At 44.2% G+C, this 22,141-nt stretch overlaps 1 protein-coding gene across 2 annotated transcripts in view; it reads left to right on the forward strand.

Moving 5' to 3' along the window:
- DNAI1 (dynein axonemal intermediate chain 1) overlaps window positions 1–22,141 on the forward strand; it is a 135,807-nt gene that overhangs the window by 78,063 nt on the left and 35,603 nt on the right. For both annotated transcript variants that reach the window (XM_015848293.2, XM_015848294.2), the window contains 4 exons: window positions 2,449–2,538; window positions 6,944–7,031; window positions 9,494–9,573; window positions 21,589–21,737. In XM_015848293.2, coding sequence (XP_015703779.1) covers window positions 2,449–2,538; window positions 6,944–7,031; window positions 9,494–9,573; window positions 21,589–21,737 — 407 coding nt within the window. The remainder of the gene's footprint in view (window positions 1–2,448; window positions 2,539–6,943; window positions 7,032–9,493; window positions 9,574–21,588; window positions 21,738–22,141) is intronic.

Here is a 22,141-nt window from a genome sequence, read left to right on the forward strand (position 1 = left end):
GCCTACTTGCTTTTGACTCCACCATATAACAGATGAAGAGAAATAGTTGTGACGCTTAACTGATAACAGAAAACCTGCATAGATAACAGTCAGAGAGATGGTATTTGGAGTGAGCAAACCCTGAGTAAAGCTCTCCGGCTGGGAAATGCTGGAAGGAATTGGATTATGTAATAATCCCATAAGGTTGTTGAAGTGCTTGCCCTGTTGGATGCCTCCAGATGAGGTTTCTTCAACACACTGTGTGAGGATTCTAGAGCTGTCTGCAGTGTGATTAGAGGTGGACTCCAGCTGTTTTATTTGCACATTTTCCATTGATGTAACAGGCTGTTGCTTGGCTCTAGTTTGGGTGCAAAACATCTGCACTGTGCTTAGCCAGAGCAGAGCAGGGAACTCAGCTGCAGAGCTCCAGCAAAGCTCACTAGGGAGCACCTGGATGTGTGCTCTGGTAGTAGTCAGACTTGGGCTGTTCCCTTAGAGAAGTCTGGACAGTTCAGCTCTTAGCATGTGCAGTGTTTAAACTCCAAGCCTAATCTCAGACCCATGCTGCCTTCAGCACAGAGGTGTCTCTTGCATTTCCCTTCCCTGTGCAAATCAAGGTGTTGCCGGGTTCAACCTGCAGATGTCAGATTCTGGAGAACCCCTTTTCTTGACTTGTGACCCTTTCCTGATAGGAGATATTTAAGTTGCTTGTGTTAACTGCTTCCAGGTTTAAATGGATTTTTTCTTTTCCACAGAAACCTACCTCAAGCTAAGCAACTTTGCCATAGAGGAAGATTGGGAAGTGTGACTGATTTTTCCATATATTTTGGAAAGTAGAAAGTGCCTGAGTTAGAGGAGAGTCAAGTTAGACATACAAATAAGTGCACCTTATTATTGGACAAGTTTAGAGTGGCATTTTAAAAGGCTCTGATTTGAAGCACATCTCTTTTCCTGTGCCCTTCATGAGACAAATAAGCCAACATGTTTGTTAACCAGTTCCTCAGAAGCCTGCATTTTTCTCTTTGAATTAAAATTCCTTACTACACCAACCTCATTATCTGAAGCAGCTGCTCATGGCCACCATGATCAGCAGCAGCTCATGATACTGGGGAGATGTTCCTGGAACAGATATATGCAGCACAAATGTGTGCAGTGGCCACCACTGGAAATCACTGTTCTCTGTGTGTTACACTGGACCTGTTCTTTCATCACTAGCCATTTATTCTGAGCAATACTGGATTATGCCATTACTTAATGTCAAACAGAAGTGGTTCCACTTGGAGTCTTTTGATTTCTGCAATGTGAGGATGGATGCTCAAAACTACTCAAGACTCTTTGGTCACATATTATGGCCTTGAAACTGTCATTGTGTGAGCATTCCCTTCCATTTTATTTTTCTTTCTGCAGAACAGTGTGTTCTAGGTAGGAAACAGGTTCACTAGAGAATTAATTACTCTTTAGTGAGTCTCTTGCTGAATTTTCATGCTCCAGAGAACTTCACGGTACAAACAATTTTGTAAAACAGAATTAACAGTTTTTCCAAGGAAGTAACATCAGGATACCCAATCCTGTGTAATTAAAGTATTGAGAACGCTTGCTTGCATTCTGGAATAGGTACCAGATAAATAGCTGTTCACAGATTGAGTATTTGATAAGCTCTGGGATTCTTGTGCCCATTTATCATAGATGATGTTCAGGGAAATGTGTCTGCTGCACTGCTTGGACAGGAACAAATATGCCTTTGAAAACCAAAGCAGAACCTGCCGAAGTGCTTGTCCCTCTCCTGAACTGACAGATGCCCACAGGAGTTTATGCTGACAGGCCCAGTGGCAAGTCATCCTTTTCCCTTCAGTCTGATTGAATTCCAGATCTGAAAATCGAGCGTTCTTAATGCTTTTCGTCTAACTGATATGTCTCTTCTAAACTGTAAGCCATTTATCTGAGTTCTAATCTCTCCTGCTGAGCTGTCACAGTCAAAAGGCAAATCTCCTTACTAGGCACACAGATGCTCTGAAGGTGTAGGGAGGATTTCAGTTTTAATGGAGACCTTTTGATCCCCCTAAAACAAAGTGCCCCAAAGACCCATGTCGCACTTTGCTTGCAAGGGCTCATCTGTGTCCCACACAGGCACAGAAAGCTAATTTGAGGTGAGCTGGCTGAAGGGTAGACATATAACGCTGTATTTGCAGTAATTAGCCAAATGGGAAGGGGTTCATTTGCACAGGGCAGTGATATGTCATCTGCAGCTTCCCTGTGGTACTGTGAGAGATGGGAGTTGTGGGGGCACTTGTGAAATTGCCTGTGAGGAATGGGGAATGTGTTCATACATACTGTGAGCCAGCATCAGGACTCCAGGGTGGAAACCGGGTGCTCTTTACGAAGGGTGGGAAAGAACCCTGCTGAGGGCCAGTGGCTCTGCTGCTAGTTTAGAGTGCTCCGTACTAACTGGGGTTATCTGCTTGTTTGAAGGTGAAGTGGCAGAAAGATGACATGGACAACAATTTGAATTTCTTCTCTGTCTCCTCGGATGGACGGATTGTGTCATGGACTTTAGTTAAGGTAAACAGTAAGTGGCAATTTTCTTTCCTGTCCAAATTATAACCACTTTTTTTTCCAAAGTTCAATGATGTATTAATTGTATTATTTATGATGAGCAAGATCTGAAAAGAAGTGAACATTTCTGGTTCAATCACAGCTTGCTGATATCAACCTTCAGCTGAATGTGGAGCACTGTGTTAAACTCTGAACTGAGCAGAATTAGCCTACTTCTTGCTCAGGGCCCAACCATCCTACGTGCACCTGCAGCATCCCATTGGCTTGATTATGAGAGAACATTTTTCTGCTTCACAGATGCTGAAACTCAAGTCTTATCCTTGCTCTGAAACCTTCCTTGTTCCGGGAGGATCATACAGAGACAAGGTGGAATAATCTGCATTGATCTATAGTTTCATAATTCCTGCTCCCAAAATGCTGTCTTACAGACTGCAATTCAGAAAGGGAAAGGAGAATACATAAACACTGATCAAGTGGGTGACCAAAGTGGTACAGAGTAATTCGGGTTGCAAGACAGGAACTGGTAGCTGCTGCCCAGCTCCCCAGAGCAGCTGGTACAAGGAATATCAAGTTGAAATACTATGGCCATGGAGCAGGGAGAAAGCTTGTGTTTGCAGTGGGACAACAATGCACAACTGGACAGGCAGAGGGTTTCCCATTGCCAAGACACTGCCTGCTTACACCCTAGAAAATCTGTTAACTCATTTGTGTTCCCCTCCTTTGATTACTTTTTCTTTTGCAGTACATGCATTGGCAGAAATGTTCGTAAACAACCCTTAGATTTAATTCTCTCAGTCTTAACGCGTGCTTTCTGTACTGGGTACTTGATTTTACACTTTGAAGAGTTCAATTACTATTACTATTATTTATTTTTTATACTTGGGAAATAATCAAATTACACTGAATGGGAGTTTGAAGCAGCTGTCCCATTATTTCCCAGCTAGCAAAGAAATTTCTTTATATCCTTAGATACTCATTTCTTTAACCTTTCAAAGCCATTCAAAGCTTGTCTGTTCTGAGAGTTTCAGGCCTTGCTGCCATGGGAAGGGTTTCATATCTAACATTATGTTTATTTTTTAAGTCTCATGTTCACCTCAGGACTTGGAGCCCCTTCTAATGAACACAGTAGGAATGTGCAGAGGGCATTGACAATTAGGTTCTTTCATAAACTCCTCCAGATTCATTCACACAGCTTTAGTTACAAAAATCCCTCCGCTAAGCGTGTCCCAAGTCCTTTTCTGAAAAGAGTGCTCAGAGCTCCCCAGATAGAGACAGATGAATACTGCTGCAGCATTCAACTCCTGTTTTATCCCCTGTATAGAAAAGCCAAAGGGATTTACGCTGGGTAGTACCCTCTTAGAGCTGAACACAGCCAGGTAAGGTGACTTGGATGTTAACACCTATTGCCTGGGTCCCAGTGACTGGCTGTGGTCACATAACTGAGTGATCCAGTTTCACACAGGAGGTGGGACACGCTGGATTAAATCTCTTTTACTTTAAACTTCCGAGAAGTGCTACAGCTTGGATAACTAAGAATCTGCAGATTGGTTCTACTGACAACTCCCCTCTGAAGGGCTTTATGCAATGTTTCTGTGATTCAGCAGTGCTTAATTATGTTCCCACATCATAAGGCTGTTTTTTTCTCCTGTCCCTTGAACGTGTTGGTGTAGCTAGTTAAGAGTCACCTGGTATGACTTCTAAGACCAGGTTAGCACAGTGTTATTTCTACTTACTACTTGCACTTCTTGGCTACACCCCTGCATGAAATTGAGTTGAAGTTACCTCTGAAATTGCCAGAACTGATATGTGCTTAGCAGGCAGGGTGAAATACAAGTTTTACATACATTCTTGTTTCTTTCTTCCAAGAGAAATTCCAAAGAGCAAGCAAGAAATAGAACAAAAAGGGTGCTTTGTAACAATCCATGGCTTTATGCACAGCAAGGAAGAATGAATGATTTGCTTGAAGTCCAGTCTTACAAGAGACTGATCTCTGAGTTTTATTTAGAATATAATTAATGACACCGCAGAGATTTTCTGTTTTGCAAATCCACTGTGCAAATATAGAATAAATGAAAGGAGCTCAATTAATCTTTTTGACAGGACTATCCAGAAGTAAAGCTTCTTCAGACAGTGATAACTTTGACACTAACAAAGCTGAGAGCACAAAGTGAATAAATGAATTCTTACTTCCAGCTGGACAACTGGCAAGCACCACTCAAAAATTGGGTAAAAGTAATCGAATTTTAGCTAAGGATGGTTGAGCTGCCTTGGCTGTAGTTCTCATCTCTGTTAAAAACAGGCACGATCATTTTGGATGAGCTTTCTGAAATGTTCATGTGTCAGTGTTGTCATCTTGGCTTGGTTTTGGGTCATTGGGACGGTGTAAAACTGAGGAAGAATGTGGAAATTCTGCAGCTTGGAAGCTGTGCTCTCCTTCCTTATATTCATGCAGTGACTTTTGAGGAGAGCTGTTGGAATGATGGCAGGAATGTTTTGGCTGGGATGCAGTCTGGCACTGCTTCTTGGGGTGATCCTCATTGCTCCTGGGTTTGACTAGCAGCCACAACCCACCTTTCTTTTGTGACCTGGAGCTGAATTGCTGAATAGGTCCAGGTGGGCCACCTTTGCCACTTGGGATTAGTAACAACAACTAAAGGGAAATGGGCAGCTGCAAGACCTAATTCTCTAATGCTTTCAAAATGCTTTACAGTTGTTCAGCAGAAGTAGCATATTATTGTTCAGTATTCCTGGAAGGCCAGGCTGTCAACAGTCTGTTTACTCAGAGGAATATGTGAATGGTTCTGTCGGTAAACAGCCCCAGGAACAGATGCATTTTACAGACTGCAAGGCTGTGTACTAAATAAATAAATAAATAAAAAGCAGCACAATGGGGATCACAGCATATATAAGATCCTTTGTGAAGGCAAAAGCCTACAGAAGCTGCCTACAGTGTGGGCCTTGGCCTGGTGGAGGTGCTGGGAGGCATCTTCAAAGAAAGGCTGCAAAAGAACTTGTGCTTTCTCTTTCCAGTTCTTGCACACACATACCAGCATATACGACTTCTTTCTTAATATTATTTCTGCCTATACCCACTGAATCTGTCTGGTTTTATCCCATGTGCTGCAAGAAGAGTTACTAACAGAAGATAAGCCTTCATAGGCTGCAGAAGACTTCTTGCTGCAGTCTCATATAAAAGTTACTCCCATCAGTAGGCAAAGGTATGTGGTTAGTCAGCAGTGCAAGCTAATGAGAAGAAAGTTAATTATGTTACGGATTTTGACCTTTCTTGGACCTTCTGACAATATGTCCCCTTAAAATATGATTAAAACGTCTTAGAAAACTGTCTCCTCTGAATGGTACTGAATAAATACTCTGAAGGCCTTCTCACCCATTCCTAACGCAAATCCCTGGGACTGACTTTTCCAGGCAAAATCTCTTTTTTCACACAAGTCCTGCTCTGGGTTTAAGAATCTCCAACTAAAGCTTGATTCAGTGAGCTAAGAAGTTATGTTTTGTTCTCGCAGTGCTCCAGTGGGAAATCTGCAGATTCATGAAAACATCCAGTCCTCAGCCCACACTTCTCACTAATTCAATCTTTAGTTCTTTGTTCTTTTTATTAGCCCCAGGGTATTCTTATATTCACAACCAACTCCAATCTGCAGAGGTATTTTAATTCCCAGAGCTAATCTAAGGATGAATCTTTGGCCTCTCTTTGTTTCCTCAGACTCACCCACATGGTGTCTATTTTCATCTGTCTTCTGCCTCCTACCTTGAGTGTAAACTCTTTGGGACAGAGCCTTTTTGCCCTATGTTCACACAAAACCCTGCACTGCAGTGCTGTGCCCTGCGATGCACTCCTTAGAGCTCTGTTGATAACAACATGGTGCACTCTAGCTGTTTGCTGGATATTCTTGTTGGCTGAATCTCAGAGTCTGAGAAGCTGTGAGTGTTAGAACCTGAGTCTGCTCTAGGGACAACAGGGAGATGGTAAGAAGAGAAACCTGGTGAGGTGGTTTGTTATTAACCCCAAGTGTGGGTTTTAGCTGTTGTACACAATACCCATCTTCCACTATGTAGAGGAATTTCACTTGTCACAATTCACACTGACAGTGTCACCCTACACTTGAAAGTACTGACCTATAAACCCAAAGTTGTCCAGGTCAGATGCCTGTGCCTGTGAGATGTACAAGTGGCTCTCAGCACCAGTGCACCAAAGCATCAGTTTCCTGGAGGTCTTATGTAAAGCAGCATGTTAGCAAGTTGCCAGCTGTGGGCATGAAACATTAAACAATTTTTGGAAAGCTTTTTAAAATTCCTTCATAAAATTTGCCATTTGAAAGTACTGAATGTCTCTGTATTGTTGCTGTTGCTGTAAAGCCTGTTATTCATGTGGAATCTCCTCTGCCTGCAGAATGAGCTGGTTCATACAGATGTCATCAAGCTGTCAGCAGAGAGAACAACGACGCAGGGGCCAGAGGGTCTGCAGCTGCAAACAATTGGTAGGAGCCCAAGTCCTTGCCATGCTGATTAACCACTGACTCAAAACCTCTTATCAGGCATTCTGGGGAATTAAATTGGGAATGGGATATTGAGGAAGAGAAGAGCAAAAGAAGGGTGACTCCTCCTGGCTTTGAACATGTAGTAGGATAAAGGCTGTCTGTAGCAATGGCCACTGATTGAGTCAAGGTTTGCTGCTTGCCTCTACTTGCAGAATAAGATAAATATTAATTCTAAAAATAGGACTATAGGGAATGGCCTCAATTTGCACCAGGGGAGATTCAGGCTGGATGTTGGGAAATGCTTCTTCTCTGAAGGAGTGGTCAGGGGTTGGGGTAGGCTGCCCAGGGAAGTGGTGGAGTCACCGACCCTAGAGGTGTTCAAGGAATGTTTGGAGATTGTTGTTGAGGGATATGCTTTAGTGGGAGCTATTGGTGATAGGTGGACAGTTGGATGGATGATCTTGTAGGTCTTTTCCAACCTTGGTGTTTCTATGATTCTATGACATCTCGGTGCAGACATGGCAAGGGAATTACCTGTAGTACAGGATTAAATCAATTGTATTCCTCCTACCAGATGCTGATCTGAACTGGCCAAATCAAAATGAAAGGCAGCCTCTCCTGAGTGCACAGCTTACCCAACCTACAGTGTGATGTGCCGCGTATGGCTTTGGCTCTCTAAAAGCACAATGCCTATTCTGAGCTACTGTGTTAGACTCCCTCCATGCAAGGTAGAGACTGCAGTTCTCTAGGTTGAATCCCCTTATCCTTACTATACTTACACTATCCTGTGTTTGGTATAGGATGAGATGAGTCAGCTGTGGAAGTCCCAGACTACACAGGGAGCCCTGAGGATTCCACTAATCATCCTACTGTACCTGCTTCTTGCTTTGAAGCTGTGGTCTTGGTTTGCAGAAGGCACTTGCTCTGCATTTAGAAATGTTTCTAGGCTAGTAATTCCTGAATGTGTGTTTGTGGAAAGTTTTGCATTGCCACACAGATTGTAAGAGACCAGCTAAAGCTGAACACTGCAGAACTCCCAGAGGCACTGGGATTATTTGTTAGTGTTGCTGGGAAATGGATTTTTCTAAGGCTTGCCTTGAATATTTAACAATCTATTTAAATGTTAAAAAATGCTGACAGTATTACAGGGTTGAAACAACCTTAGCAATTCCTTTGAGGTCTACATTTTTTTAACGTTTAAGACATAAAGCTATTTTCAGCTGCCTTTGCAGAAAGTTCTCTGTAATGATGTACTTCTGGACCTTCTTTGCTTGTTCTGATTCCTCCTCTGATGATTTCTGTGCATTTCCCTGATGGTCAGCAGACCCAGATTGCTCTGGCACTAAGCAGACATCCCATCTTCTGCTCAAGAACCTTACTGAAATTTTCTTTCACCACCACAAGAGTTTAGTTTCTTGGATGATGTTGCATCTGTTAGGGGAGCAGAAGCCAGAGGATATCAAGGAATCACATCCTGTTGTGATGGATGCTTGTTTTATTTATGGGTAACAGTGCTGCTTGATTTGGGGCTTTTGAAATAAGAACAATCCTTGTGTGACTGCCAAAAGATTTGTTCTCAAATCACATCCTTTACTGTTGGGTTTACTGAAGTGAGCCTGCTAAGTGGCTTTGTAAACTATTTGCTACTCCCTCTATTGTGCTAGAGGATACTGATTTGCTGGAGGTCCAGATGTAACTGGAGTCTTGGTCACCTTAGAGATGTTTGGAATCAAAGACAGATACTAGACACAATAATGGGCTTGGTAGGACCAAAGAGCAGCAGTGACTGAGTGCAGAGTGCAATGCTGATCTGTGTTCTGTGTCTGGCAACGTCCTTGAAGTTATATCTGAGAGAGGAGACTGAAACAGAAGCTGCAGTCTCTGATGGGGGCTGAAGTTGATCCCAAAGAGAACAATGGAGACTCCCTTGGGTGCCCTTGCCTTTAGAGGCCATCTGGCAGGCACTGCTAATCACAGGTCTGTGTCAGTTCTTCTTGGATCACAGAGTTATTTTTTGTACAGACAGAATTCTCAGAGGCAGTCTTAAGGCATTTGTTGCTTTAGAAAGCAAATGGCATCCAGGGGTTGTTGTTATGCAAGGCTTTGGATCTCCTCACCAAGCGATCTTTGTGGCCAGCTTAGGGGAGACCCAGTGTGGGTAGAGCACAGGGCAACTGCTCCAAGAGCTAAATTTGCCACTGACCTACTGTGTGTTTTACTCCAAGTCTGTTCACCCTTCTTTCAATTCCCTTTCCCCTTTGTGTATGTTGTTTCGTCATATGGAAGGTCCTGGAGAAAGGTGCAGCTTGGAAAGGCTTTTAAGAAGGGGTGGCTCTAGCATTTTTGAGGAGCTTCTGGCTAATCAGTCGCTTTTGGAAACTTTGGCAGTGTGCATGTATAATGGGCAGGGAGCTGCACAGGTGAACAAATTTTCTGTATGACTCCTGTCTTTTTTTTCACAGGCTGTGGGACATCATTTGATTTTCACAAAACGATAGACTATTTGTTTCTTGTTGGTACTGAAGAGGGGAAGATCTATAAGGTAAGAATGGCTCCTTTGTCCCTTGTTTTACATCCCCTGACCCACGCTTGTCTTTCTGGTTCATCATCTGAGCTGTTTGCACAGGCAGCAAAAAAGTACAACTTCAGAGGCTCGTCCTGCCCTCAGATCACTGTGGTGAGCCTGACAGAAGCACAGAGCCCCATAGGGTCACAGGGAGCTCTCTGCACAGACCCAATTAAAGCATTATTTTGCAGAAACGTTTTTCATGCAAACTGTGTCCCAGAATGCTTTGCAGATTGCAGCTGTGCAAGTGAGGCACAAACCATGATCAGAGCAGAAGTTAAAAGGCATCGATCATCTGTCCTTACGACTGGTGGGGAAATGGCAGAAAAAAATCTCATCTCTTTTCCTTTTTAGGCCTGTTGTGAGCAGTGAAACAAATGATTTTTTTTTTTTTTTCCTGCAGATTAATGTCCCCAAACCCTCCCTTTCCACAATTACATCCCAGCTCCTTTCTCATTGCCCTCCTATCTCCATTTTCTCACTGCCTCCTCTTATCCTTCCTCTCTCTTACCACCTCGATGCTGTATGAACTCAATGACTATGTCCCACCTCTATGCTGTAGCCCTCCTCCTGTTTGGTGCCTTCCTGCAGCCCAGTGCCAAATAGCTCCAGCCATGTGGTGAGGACAGGGGGTGAGATTTGATCGCCTTTCCCTGATAGGGGCATTGTCCAGATGTTTGCATTCTGCAGCCATCCGTTCTTATGAAATGCATAAGGCTTTAATGTTACCAAGTCCTCTGTGCAGCCAAGTTTGGCTAAAATTGCTGGTGAGGTCAAAAGTTGTTTGAGATGAGAGAAACGGACAACAGGAGACAGACATTTTTCTTAAGAAAACAAGATAAAAATAGGAAGTTTTGATCTCTGCTATGTTTAGCTCTGAAAATTAAGCTTGTTACTGTTTGTGTTACTCATATAACTTTTGTTTGGCTTGCATTCCTCCAAGCTGGCTTTTTGGCTTTGTTAACATCATAGTCACTGCCCTTCAGAGGTAGTAATGGACCATCACTTGGAGGCTGGGATGCAGAGCAGAGCCATCCAGCCATCCCTTGAGGATGCTGCAAGCTCCCTGTGTGTTTCCTGCAAAATGGAAACAAAACAGAGAAAAAAAATCCAAATGGATTTGTATTCTGAAATGAATCTCAGTCATGTAGGCAAAACAAATAACAAACAAGTATTCCTTCCAGAGGGGTGATGAAGAAAATTTGTTCCTCTTCCAGTTAATATCTGGGGAAGGTTTCTTTTGACAAGACAGATGCAGAAGGGAGCTGGGAGCAGTGGGGTGCTGAGCTGATGGGTAATGGACAGTGGTGTAGGTGCACTGGCTTTCCATTGATGCTTTCAAAGTACAAAGCATCTGTTCAGTTACAGGCAGATGTTCTGAGCTGGCTGATTGCCCACAGTAGTTGGTACCCTGGGTATTGTACTCTGATTTGTTTGAATAGTGTTGCATCAAGTCCTGATCAAAATGCAGGAACACACCACAAGTTTTAGTTTTAGTTTTAGTTTCCTCTGTGCTAGACTGCTGGATGTGAGTACGAAAGTGGATGCTGGTGTTATGTGGAGCCATCAGTTAGCCTTCAGGAGACACGTCAGGTGTTGTCATGAGGAGGTGGCAATTGTCTGTCAGATATTATGGAATAACCCAAAGATGAGAAATCTTCAGTGCTTAGACAAGTGAGTCTTTACAGTATCCGCACAAAAATAAGGGAGGGAAAGTGCTTGTACCCTCCAGGAGTTTTCTACAAGAAGCTTCAGAAGTTTTGGAATCAACAAGTTGCTGCTGCTCCAGACATTTCTCAGGGATTATTGCACACTTTAATTCCAGCTCTTACTGAAAACTGCACATTTGAACCTTATATGTTGTGTGAGCCAAGTATCAAACATGGAATGCTCTCTGCGCAGGCTGAATTTTAGATTATTTATTAAATAAATTGAGAAATGAATTTCAGAGAGGCATTTTTCCGAAGACCGTGCATGTCCACAAATAGCATTATAATATGTTAATGCTTCAGCTGCAGAATGATTACAGTGGATTTTTTAAAATGGCTTAGTTAATAGCGCTTCTGAAGCCAAGAAATCATTATCTTAATTATACACAGAACCATCTATTGCCCTTTTACACAGAGGACAAATTGTTTCCGCATTAATGTGATTTTGTCATGCAAAACTGCCTCTTTGCATATCGTGTTTGCTGTTCAGGAATTGTTTGGCTTTGGTGCCAGAAAGGATTGGTCTCTGAGAATGATGTTAGAACATTCTCGTGGCTTCAGCTTTTTGGTCAGAATTACTATTTTTGATTAGCAGAGCTTCAAAGCAGACATACTGTGATAAAATTTGAGTATTTTCATACGAGACAGGCATTTTTTTTCTATCTTAGTTGGTTTTGCTTGAGAATGAAACAAGTTAAGTCAACAGATCTCAGTGCAAGGCTGTATAGAAAAAAAGAGTGATTCTTATTTTAACAAAGCTGTTTTCACACACGCTCATACCAAGCACTGGGACATTTGTGTCTGTGTGGTCAGGCCCGGCAGTCCACAACACAGGACGCATTTATGTTGGCCATTTCTGAATTGCAGCTGGGTGTCCTGATCTGCCAGGGAATGCTGCCTACATGCTGTACTTTCTGTTTCCATATACAACACTCACAGAATCACAGAATCACAGAATTACCCGGGTTGGAAGGGACCTCCAAGGATCATGTAGTTCCAACCCCCTGCCTAGCAGGGCCACCAAACATACACATTTACTAGATCAGGTTGCCCAGGGCCCCATCCAACCGATCTTGAACATCTCCAAGGACGGGCATCCACAACCTCACTGGGCAGCCTGTTCCAGGACCTGACCACTCTTCTAGTAAAGAACTTTCCCCTAACATCCAACCTAAATCTTCCCTCCTTCAACTTAAAACCATTTCCCCTAGTCCTGCTATTGTCAGCCCTTTCGAAGAGTTTACTCCCCTCCTGGGAGTAAGTTCCCTTCAGGTACTGAAAGGCTGCAATGAGGTCACCCGCCAACCTTCTCTTCTCCAGGCTGAACAAACCCAAATCCCTCAGCCTGTCCTCATAGGGGAGTGTCTCCAGCCCCCTGATCATCTTTGTGGCCCTCCTCTGGACCCTTTTCCAAAATCTCCATATCCTTTTTGTACTGAGGGCTCCACACCTGGACACAGTACTCCAGATGGGGCACTCCTTTGAAGAATATTATTTATTTCACTTGAGTATTACCTTTAGCTTTGGTATTTCTGATAGAGAACTGTAGAAACACTCCACATTAAAATTAAGCACGTGCGTAACTGTCCATTCAATGTGGAAGCAGAGCAGTGTTGTGTTAGGTTAACATTTGGGATAAATCAAAGTACTTTTAATGAAGGTTATGAGTAAACTGTGTTCCTTCCAGTTGTCCTTTCCTCCCAGTATTCTTCCCATTTGTTTTGTAGCCTTGTTGCCAGACATCTTGTTACTTGCTTTCCGTATTACCTTCTTGCTTTCCTGTCCCATCATAAAAATACAATTTTCTGTTCACACACTGTCATAGTTTAATAATTTTGTAATTTTGCTATCAGTATTCCACATCATAACATCATGTAAAGCATGAATAATTTTACTGGATCTGCAATTTACAGAAGAAGACTACATCTCCCAGAGAGCATCACGGTCAGAGATAAGTCACGGGACCTGGACACTATATTATCTCTCTGGCAGGCTGAACTGACGTCTTTCGAGTTCTGGCGTTCAGGAGAGCCTGTGGGAGTCTGCCTTTTCGCCTAGAATTTACAGTAGGCCTCTCGGTTTTGAGACTCATTCTCTCTCCTATTTTGCTTGATTTGCTAGCTTAATTTCAATTATATTATATTATATTGTGTTATCCTGTATTTCGATATAGTATTAAGTAAATAAGTGTGCCTCCTTAGATCGTTGCCGCTGTTTTCTTTTCCTAATTAACTTTTCCTTTCGGCCCAGGGCCCCTGCGGGGCCCATGGCCCCCCCTGTCACGGACGCAGGTAGATTTTTGTTTAAACCGTGACAGATTTTGGTGGAGAATGCAGGCAAATTGAGTTGCTGCTTTTCTGTGTTTTCTTCTGTTGCTCTTTTAGCTTTTAACAGAGCTACAAGTTTTTTTTCTTGTTAAGGAGCTATCTTAGGTTTACGTTTCTGCACCTGCGAGCTTGACCTTGAAAGTCCAGGCGGACTGCCAATACTCCGGGGTTTTTGTAAATAACTGTTGAGCTCTGCTTTTTTACTCTCTATTGGGGAAAAAAAAAAAAAAAAAAAAAAAAGAAAATGTTTTCTCTAGTAGAATTGTTTTACAGGGGACTGCGTGCCATTGGTTCCTCCTTTGAGATGCTCTGAACATATTGGATCTTGGGAGCTATAGATATATATAATCGATTGAAATCATGGTTAGCAATGCTTACTTGGTATCTGCATACAGCTCCAGAGGGAGCAAATAATGCAACTAATTGTACAGAAATGGTGGTTTTTGAGTGTGCTCCTCCTTCTTTCTATGCATCCTTTATGCAGTTTTTGAATGATCAGTTGACCACACCATCAATCGTGTCAATGTCTCTGAACTTACTGTCAGTTATTGTAATAATCTCACTCAGTATCTGGATTTATAACATCTGGAGGAAGTCTTCCCCAGAACCTGAGAATACTGAGTGGCAAGGAGTGTGGAGAGGTTTTGGAGAGATTCTCAAAAGACAGACATCTTCAGTGTCATGGAGCTTCACTCCTGAACATTTGAAGAATCCTGAGAGTTTGATCGCATATTTGAGGCAGGAATGTTGTGGCTCAGGCAGATCTCAGGAGGCACAAATGATTTGGGGCCTAGCTAATGCTTATCGGGCCTTATTCAATACCATTCCTGAGAGGGAAGTTTTTGAGACTGAGAGAGAGAGTCTCAGGGCCGAGAATAAGAGTCTACTTGATGAGAAAGAATCCCTGCAATCCAAACTCGATGCCTTCCAATCTGAGCACGACGCCCTCCAATCCAAGTGCGACGCCCTCCAGTCCGAGCATGACACTCTCCGGTCCGAGCACAACGCCCTCCAGTCCAAGTACAACACTCTCCAGTCAGAGCACAACGCCCTCCAGTCCAAGCATGACACTCTGCAGTCCGAGCACAACATCCTCCGGTCCAAGTACAACACTCTCCAGTCAGAGCACAACGCCCTCCAGTCCGAGAGTGACACTCTCCAGCCCAAGCACGACACCTTCCAATCCGAACGCGACACCTTCCAGTCCAAGTACGATGCCCTCCAGTCCAAGTGCGACACCCTCCAGTCCGAGCATGACACTTTTCAGTCAGAGCACAACACTCTCCGGTCCGAGCATGGCACTCTCCGGTCTGAGCATGACACTCTCCGGTCCGAGCACGACACTCTCCAGACTGAGCACAACACCCTCCAGTCTAAGCATAACATCCTCCAGTTAGTGTGTAACACCCTCCAAACTGAGCGCAACATCCTCCAGTGGAAGTACGACAGCCTCAAGACTGAGTACGGCGCCGTCCAGTTTGATCGGAACATTCTCCGATCCGAGCTATGCACCCTCCGGGGTGAACTGAATGTATTCCAATTTGACCAACCACCGGGGGGCACCAGATACAATGTTGGTTGCCCCCGTAAGAGGGCGAAAAACAAAACGAGTTTCAACTCAGTTAGAGAAAATGCAGAAGGAGTTAGAAGAGCAGAAGGAGTCAGAAGAGCAGAAGGAGTCAGAAGAGCAGGGGGAGACAGAAAAGCAGGGGGAGTCAGAAGAACAGGGGGAGTCAGAAGAGCAGAGGAGGTTAGAAGAGCAGAGGAGGTTAGAAAGGAGGAAAAAAAGAAAGAGTGAACTGGAGAAAATAGAAGAAGAAGAAGAAGAAGAGGAGCCAAAACCTAGTTTTTCTTTATGAGAATTTCTTGGCTCCGGAACTCTAAATGGGGTGGCCTCATCAACACAGTTGCCACCATCAACACCTGGGACTCTTGATAGAGCAAAAGGCAAGCAAAGTATTACAACCATTATTGATCCATCTTTAAAACTGAGTGAAATTTGGGATCTAAGAAAGGATTTCACGCATCAACCAAAAGAACATATAGTCAGTTGGTTACTTTGATGTTGGGACAATGGGGCCAGCAGTGTGTGGCTCAATGGCAATGAAGCTCGCCAACTGGGTGGTATTTCCAGGGACTCACGTGTGTCCTACACTCTGGAAGCGGATGTTGATAGCGGTAAAAGATAGATTCCCCTTTAAACAGGACTTGGAGCCTGAGAAAAAGAAATGAACTGATATAGAGAAAGGTATCCAATTTTTGAGAGAAAGTGCTCTGATGGAAATGCTATACAGCTCCCACTTCATCCGTAATGACCGAAACCAATTACATGATCCTGAGACAACCACCAAGGTGAACTCTTCCAAAAGGGGTAAAGTTCCAGTTGCTGCAAGCCATCGAGGTAAATAATAGAGGGGCCCTGCCCCCAGCCGGGGGGGAAAGGGACAATAGAGTATACTGGACTGTGTGGATTAGGTGGCCTGGCACATCTCAACCACAGAAATATAAAGCCTTGGTGGACACTGGTGCACAATGCACCTTAATGCCCTCAAGTCACCAAGGGACACAACCAATATATATCCATGGAGTGACTGGGGGTTCCTAAGAATTGACTATGTTGGAGGCTGAAATAAGTCTCACTGGTAAAAACTGGCAAAAACACCCTATTGTGACTGGTCCAGAGGCTCCATGTATTTTGGGTATCAATTACCTTAGGAGGGGGTATTTCAAGGATTCCAAGGGGTATCGATGGGCCTTTGGGATAGCTGCTGTAAACACAAATGGTGTTAAGCAGCTGTCAACTTTACCTGGTCTGTCAGATGATCCTTCTGCTGTGGGGTTGCTCCAGGTAAAAGACCAAGAGGTACCAATTGCCACCAAAGTGGTTCACAGATGGCAGTACTGCACCAATAGGGACTTATTGCTCCCCATTCACAAGCTAATTCGCCAATTAGAGAATCAGGGAGTGATTAGCAAAACTCACTCGCCTTTTAACAGCCCCATATGGCTAGTGCGTAAAGCCAGTGGAGAATGGAGGCTGAGGGTAGATTACCGTGGCCTGAATGAAGTCACACCTCCATTGAGTGCTGCTGTGCCAGACATGCTAGAACTCCAGTATGAACTGGAGTCAAAAGAAGCTAGGTGGTGTGCCACCACTGACATTGCTAATGCCTTCTTTTCCATCCCATTGGCTGCAAAATGTAAGCCACAGTTTGCTTTTACCTGGAGGGGTGTTCAGTATACCTGGAACCGTTTACCCCAAGGGTGGAAGCACAGCCCAACCATTTGCCATGAGTTGATCCAAGCTGTCTTGGAACAGGGTAATGCTCCCGAACACTTGCAGTATATTGATGATATTGTCGTGTGGGGCCATACAGCAGCAGAGATTTTCAAGAAAAGAAAACAGATAATCCAAATTCTTTTGCAAGCTGGTTTTGCCATTAAGCGCAGCAAGGTGAAGGGGTCTGCCCAGGAAATCCAGTTCTTAGGTGTAAAATGGCAAGATGGGCATCGACACATCCCAGCAGATGTGATTGACAAAATCACTGCTATGTCTCCGCCCACCGACAAGACAGAGACCCAATCTTTTCTGGGAGTAGTGGGCTTTTGGAGAATGCATGTCCCAAACTACAGCCATATAGTGAGCCCCCTCTATCAGGTGACATGGAAGAAGAATAATTTCTCATGGGGTCCTGAGCAGCAGCAGGTTTTTGAGCAGAGAAAACAAGAGATAGCCCGCGCCGTGGCCTTGGGGCCAGTACGGACGGGACAGGATGTGAAGAACATCCTCTACACTGCTGCTGGAGAGAAAGGTCCCACTTGGAGTTTGTGGCAAAGAGCTTCAGGAGAGACCCGAGGCCGACCCCTGGGATTTTGGAGTTGAGCATATAAAGGGTCTGAGGAGCGCTACACTCCAACTGAGAAGGAGATCTTAGCCGTGTATGAGGGGGTTCGGGCTGCTTCTGAAGTAGTTGGGACAGAGGTTCAGCTTCTTCTAGCACCTCGCTTGCCAGTAATAAACTGGATGTTTAAGGGACAGGTTCCTTCCACCCATCATGCCACTGATGCCACTTGGAGTAAGTGGATTTCATTAATTACTCAACGAGCTCGAATGGGAAAACTCAGCCATCCTGGAATCCTAGAAGTGATCATGGTCTGGCCTGAGGGTAAAAAAAATTGAAACATCACCTACAGAGGAGGTGTCATGTGCTAAAGAGGCACCACCATACAATGAGCTACCAGAAAATGAAAAGAAATTTGCCCTATTCACAGACGGATCATGTCGTATTGTAGGGAAGCATCGCAGATGGAAAGCTGCTGTATGGAGCCCCACACGACAAGTTGCAGAGGCCACTGAAGGTAAAGGAGAGTCAAGTCAATTTGCAGAGGTAAAGGCTGTTCAGCTGGCTTTAGATGTGGCTGAACGGGAGAGGTGGCCAATGCTTCATCTTTATATTGATTCATGGATGGTGGCAAATGCCTTATGGGGGTGGTTGCAGCAGTGGGAAGATGACAACTGGCAATGAAGGGGTAAACCTGTTTGGTCTGCTGAATTGTGGAAAGACATTGCTGCCTGAATAAAGAATGTTGGTGGTGGGTGCACTTGGTGGGTGATGGACAAAAATGGGAATGTCCAATGTGTACAAGGGAATTTGATGCTGGGGGAGTGCAGCCAATAATTTCTTGTATATATAAGTAGAGCCTCAGAAGATATTTGATGAATGTCCCATTAGGTACAAGACTTAAGGTAGAGTGGATTAATGTTAAGGAAACACTTTTCTATATACCTTAATTAGGCATTCTGTAAGCAAGTTTTCCATCTGGGCTCTATATCGTGCACTGGCCATACATGTGTAGAGCACACATGGAAAAAAGTATAATTCAAAAGGAAATCTGCTGTGGTGGCTGGGAAAGGATGAGTGCACCTTGATGTGGGGGACGCCCTACTAGCGCTGCCTTTCCCCTCTACCGCTGTCATGTTTTCCTTTTTCTGTCAGTTTTGCCATTTTTCTCAAAATTAATAAATAATAGTGAGTTAGGTTATAGAGTTTTGTTCTCAGCTTAGGGATTTGTATGGAATAGATATAAATTGTTAAGAAAATAAGGTTGCTGATTACTCACAACTATACATATGAGTGTGTATGTATGTATAAACATAATGTAATGATGTAGAATAAGGGGTGGAATGTCATGGTTTAATAATTTTGTATTTTTTGCTATCAGTATTCCACATCATAACATCATATAAAGCATGAATAATTTTACTGAATCTGCAACTTACAGAAGAAGACTACATCTCCCAGAGAGCATCACGGTTGGAGATGGGTCACGGGACCTGGACACTATATTATCTCTCTGGCAGGCTGGACTGACGTCTTTCGAGTTCTGGCGTTCAGGGGAGTGTGTGGGAGCCTTCAGCCATTTCGCCTAGAGTTTACAGTAGGCCTCTCGGTTTCCGAACTCATTCTCTCTCCTATTTTGCTTGATTTGTTAGCTTAATTTCAATTATATTATATTGTATTGTGTATTTCGATATAGTATTAAGTAAATAAGTGTGCCTCCTTAGATCGTTGCTGCTGTTTTCTTTTCCTAATTAACTTTTCCTTTCCGCCCAGGGTCCCTGCGGGGCCCACAGCCCCCCTGTCATGGACACAGGTAGATTTTCGTTTAAACCATGACACATACACGTACCGCCATTTAAACAGGAGAAAAACACCTTTCAGCATATTTGAGCAGCACTCTAGAGGATCAGACATGCTGCACAAATGCCTGCTCCCTGAATCGACTCATCCTCTTCAAAGCTGTCTTGTCAGAAGTTAAGCGTCACATTTTCCAGCAGTTTTGTTTTCGCCTTGACATGTGTCTAATAATGGTATAGTTTTTAAAATGAATAGCAGGAGAAGACTTTGCCAGCAGTTCTGTGTAACTCAGAAACTCACTCATTAAAGTCAAACTTCTTTCTGAACTAATTTCATGGTGTTCCTTCAAAGTGGGAAGTTACTTCCATGGCGTTCCTTCAAAGTTCCTTCCTCTTGGAAGGAGGAAGGATGGCTGTGTGTCGCACATCAGAGATGTGTCACTGAAGGTCTGCATAGATGTGGTGTGCAGGATCAGCAGTGCCAGAGCACAGAGTATGGCACAAAGGGTCTGTTTTTCACAAACAACACCAGCCAGGCCCTCCAGAACCCCTTTTGCTGCTTATTTAATGAGAAAACTGCAGGTGCCTTTCCTGCCAAGGCCTGGAGCTCAGCTCCAAGCCAAACTTGCAGGTTGCAAACCCTGTATTGAGGGTCAGAATATCCCAGGGTGTTTCCTACCATACTGGTGCTGGAGAGCTGCCCTGATCATGGACTCAACTCCAGCAAGGCTCTAAAAACAGAGCACTAAGCATGACAGATCTGTTGGATGCCGACAGATCTTGTTAAGATCTCACTGATCAAAGCCGTCAGGTATTAAGGACCTTCAATGGAAAGACAACCGAATAAAGCAACCTCTCTCTTGTGATGATTTACTTGTGACCTATTCTGTCTGTTCCCAGCAAAGCGACTTTCAAAACAAGCCAAGTATCAATTTTCCCAGCGACTGCACATTGTGAATTATGAAGCAAAGTTACGGAACGTGCCATTAAGGGCGATTTCGTTACCATAATTACATGCGAGCACAGTTGCTCAGAGCCACAGTGTGCACCAAACTATTAGCAAGCCGTGCGCACTGTCACTGAATTTCAGTGGGACATGAGCCCCATTCCTGTTTGTTTCCTGCCACAGCCACCCTCCTGGGGATGGTAGAGCTGATGTAATGCGGAGAGTTCAGCTCCTCTAATCCTGTACCTGTAGGATATTGTAAACAAAGCAGGTGAGAGTTACCAGGCAGTTACCAGGCAGTGAATATCGTGTGCAATGAATAGTTAAGCCTCCTGATTAGTTATAGCTTTGGTTTGCAAGAATTAAAGTCATGCAACACTTCAAGCAATCCTGCTGCTCAGGCAGATGATGTTTTGCTGCATTCTGCAGGGAGTAGAAAAAGGTGCTGAAAAGTCCTTGTAGTGACAGTACTGAGGCAGGCTGACAGAAAATCCTGAAACCACCCCAAACTTGCAGTGTAGATACAGCTTGCATGTGAAAGAAACATCCAAGAGAGCAATACTTGTGAGTGGGGATCCTTGTGGTTAATGAAGGGAGCCTTCTGTGGGAGGAAGGTGGGGGAGGATAACCTCATTTTTCTGTGAACATGGCACTGGCAGGATCCTGATGGAGACCCGTATCCTGTTAGTTCCAGCAGGTGGATCATCATTCCTCCTCCCATTCATGAGAAAGCACAGCGAGGCCCAGCAGCCCAATGGGAGCATTCCCCAGCCCTGGACAACCTCCAGGGTTCTAACACCCTTCTGGGAAGTCATGAGCAGCATGGGAAGAGCCACAGGACAGGGCTGTGTGGTGGAGCATGCTGCTGGGACAAGCTGTCACAGGATGGTGGCAGAGAAGGGGCTGCAGGCATATTCCCAAAACTTGTTAGAGCCGAAGGGTCCAACAGATCCTTCCTGTGCTGATAATACCATTACTGGAGGTTTTAATTGGAACAGTCCAAATGCACACTGCTGGTGTGCTCTTGTGCAACATGAGAGCTATTTTCCTCTGCCTTTCTGAGAGCCCATTACAGAGGCACTGCAGGAGGTGGGGGGAGCTCCTACAGTGGAGAATGGGCTCTGTATCCTGCCTCCAGCTTTAAATCCAGCCTATTCCCATCTGTATGTCTGGCTCAATATTGCCTGCAGTTGGGGTGAAACAGCATGTGCTAAATGATGTTTGTAGCACTTCTGGGTACCAGCTGCCTTTTCCCAGCCAGCCCAGATGAGCCTGGGAGGCCATACAAATATTTGCACACATCTTTCTCTGGGAATACAAGCTCTGGAAGAAGGTCTAGCTCTGATTACTGACTAGTTCTTTCCATTGCAGTGTTCAAAATGCTATTCAAACCAGTTCCTGGATGTGTTTGAAGCCCATCACATGGCTGTGGATTCGATCAGCTGGAATCCCTATCACTTGAAAATCTTCATTTCCTGCAGCTCTGACTGGACAGTCAAGATCTGGGATCACACCATCAAGTAGGTCCTACTGTGTCCTGGCATGGGTAGTAAGGTCCAGCCTAATCCAGCTGCAAGTGTTGATTCTGCTTAAGCCTGAGTCTGTTTCACTCTAAGACGCCGATATTGCTGTCTTATCTCTGCTCTTGGTGGCTGATGAGTCAATCTAAAGGATGACGTACAAAGTTTAGCATTGCTTCAGAAATTTGCCAAGAAGTGCAGCTCAAGCAAACAACCTCACTGACTTGCCATGGAACTGTCTACCTTTCAGACTTGCTGTGGCAGGGTGATTCTTCTGGAGCGTTGGCATAGAGAAATGTCAGGAGCTGGTAGGTGGCCTCAGAGGCCAGACACCTCCTAATAGACAGAGGCAAAAATTAAAAAGAATTGGAACATTTAAAAATACATAATGAAGTTCAGGGTTA

This window comes from Coturnix japonica, chromosome Z (assembly GCF_001577835.2).
Source record: "Coturnix japonica isolate 7356 chromosome Z, Coturnix japonica 2.1, whole genome shotgun sequence".
Taxonomy (NCBI): Eukaryota; Metazoa; Chordata; class Aves; order Galliformes; family Phasianidae; genus Coturnix; species Coturnix japonica.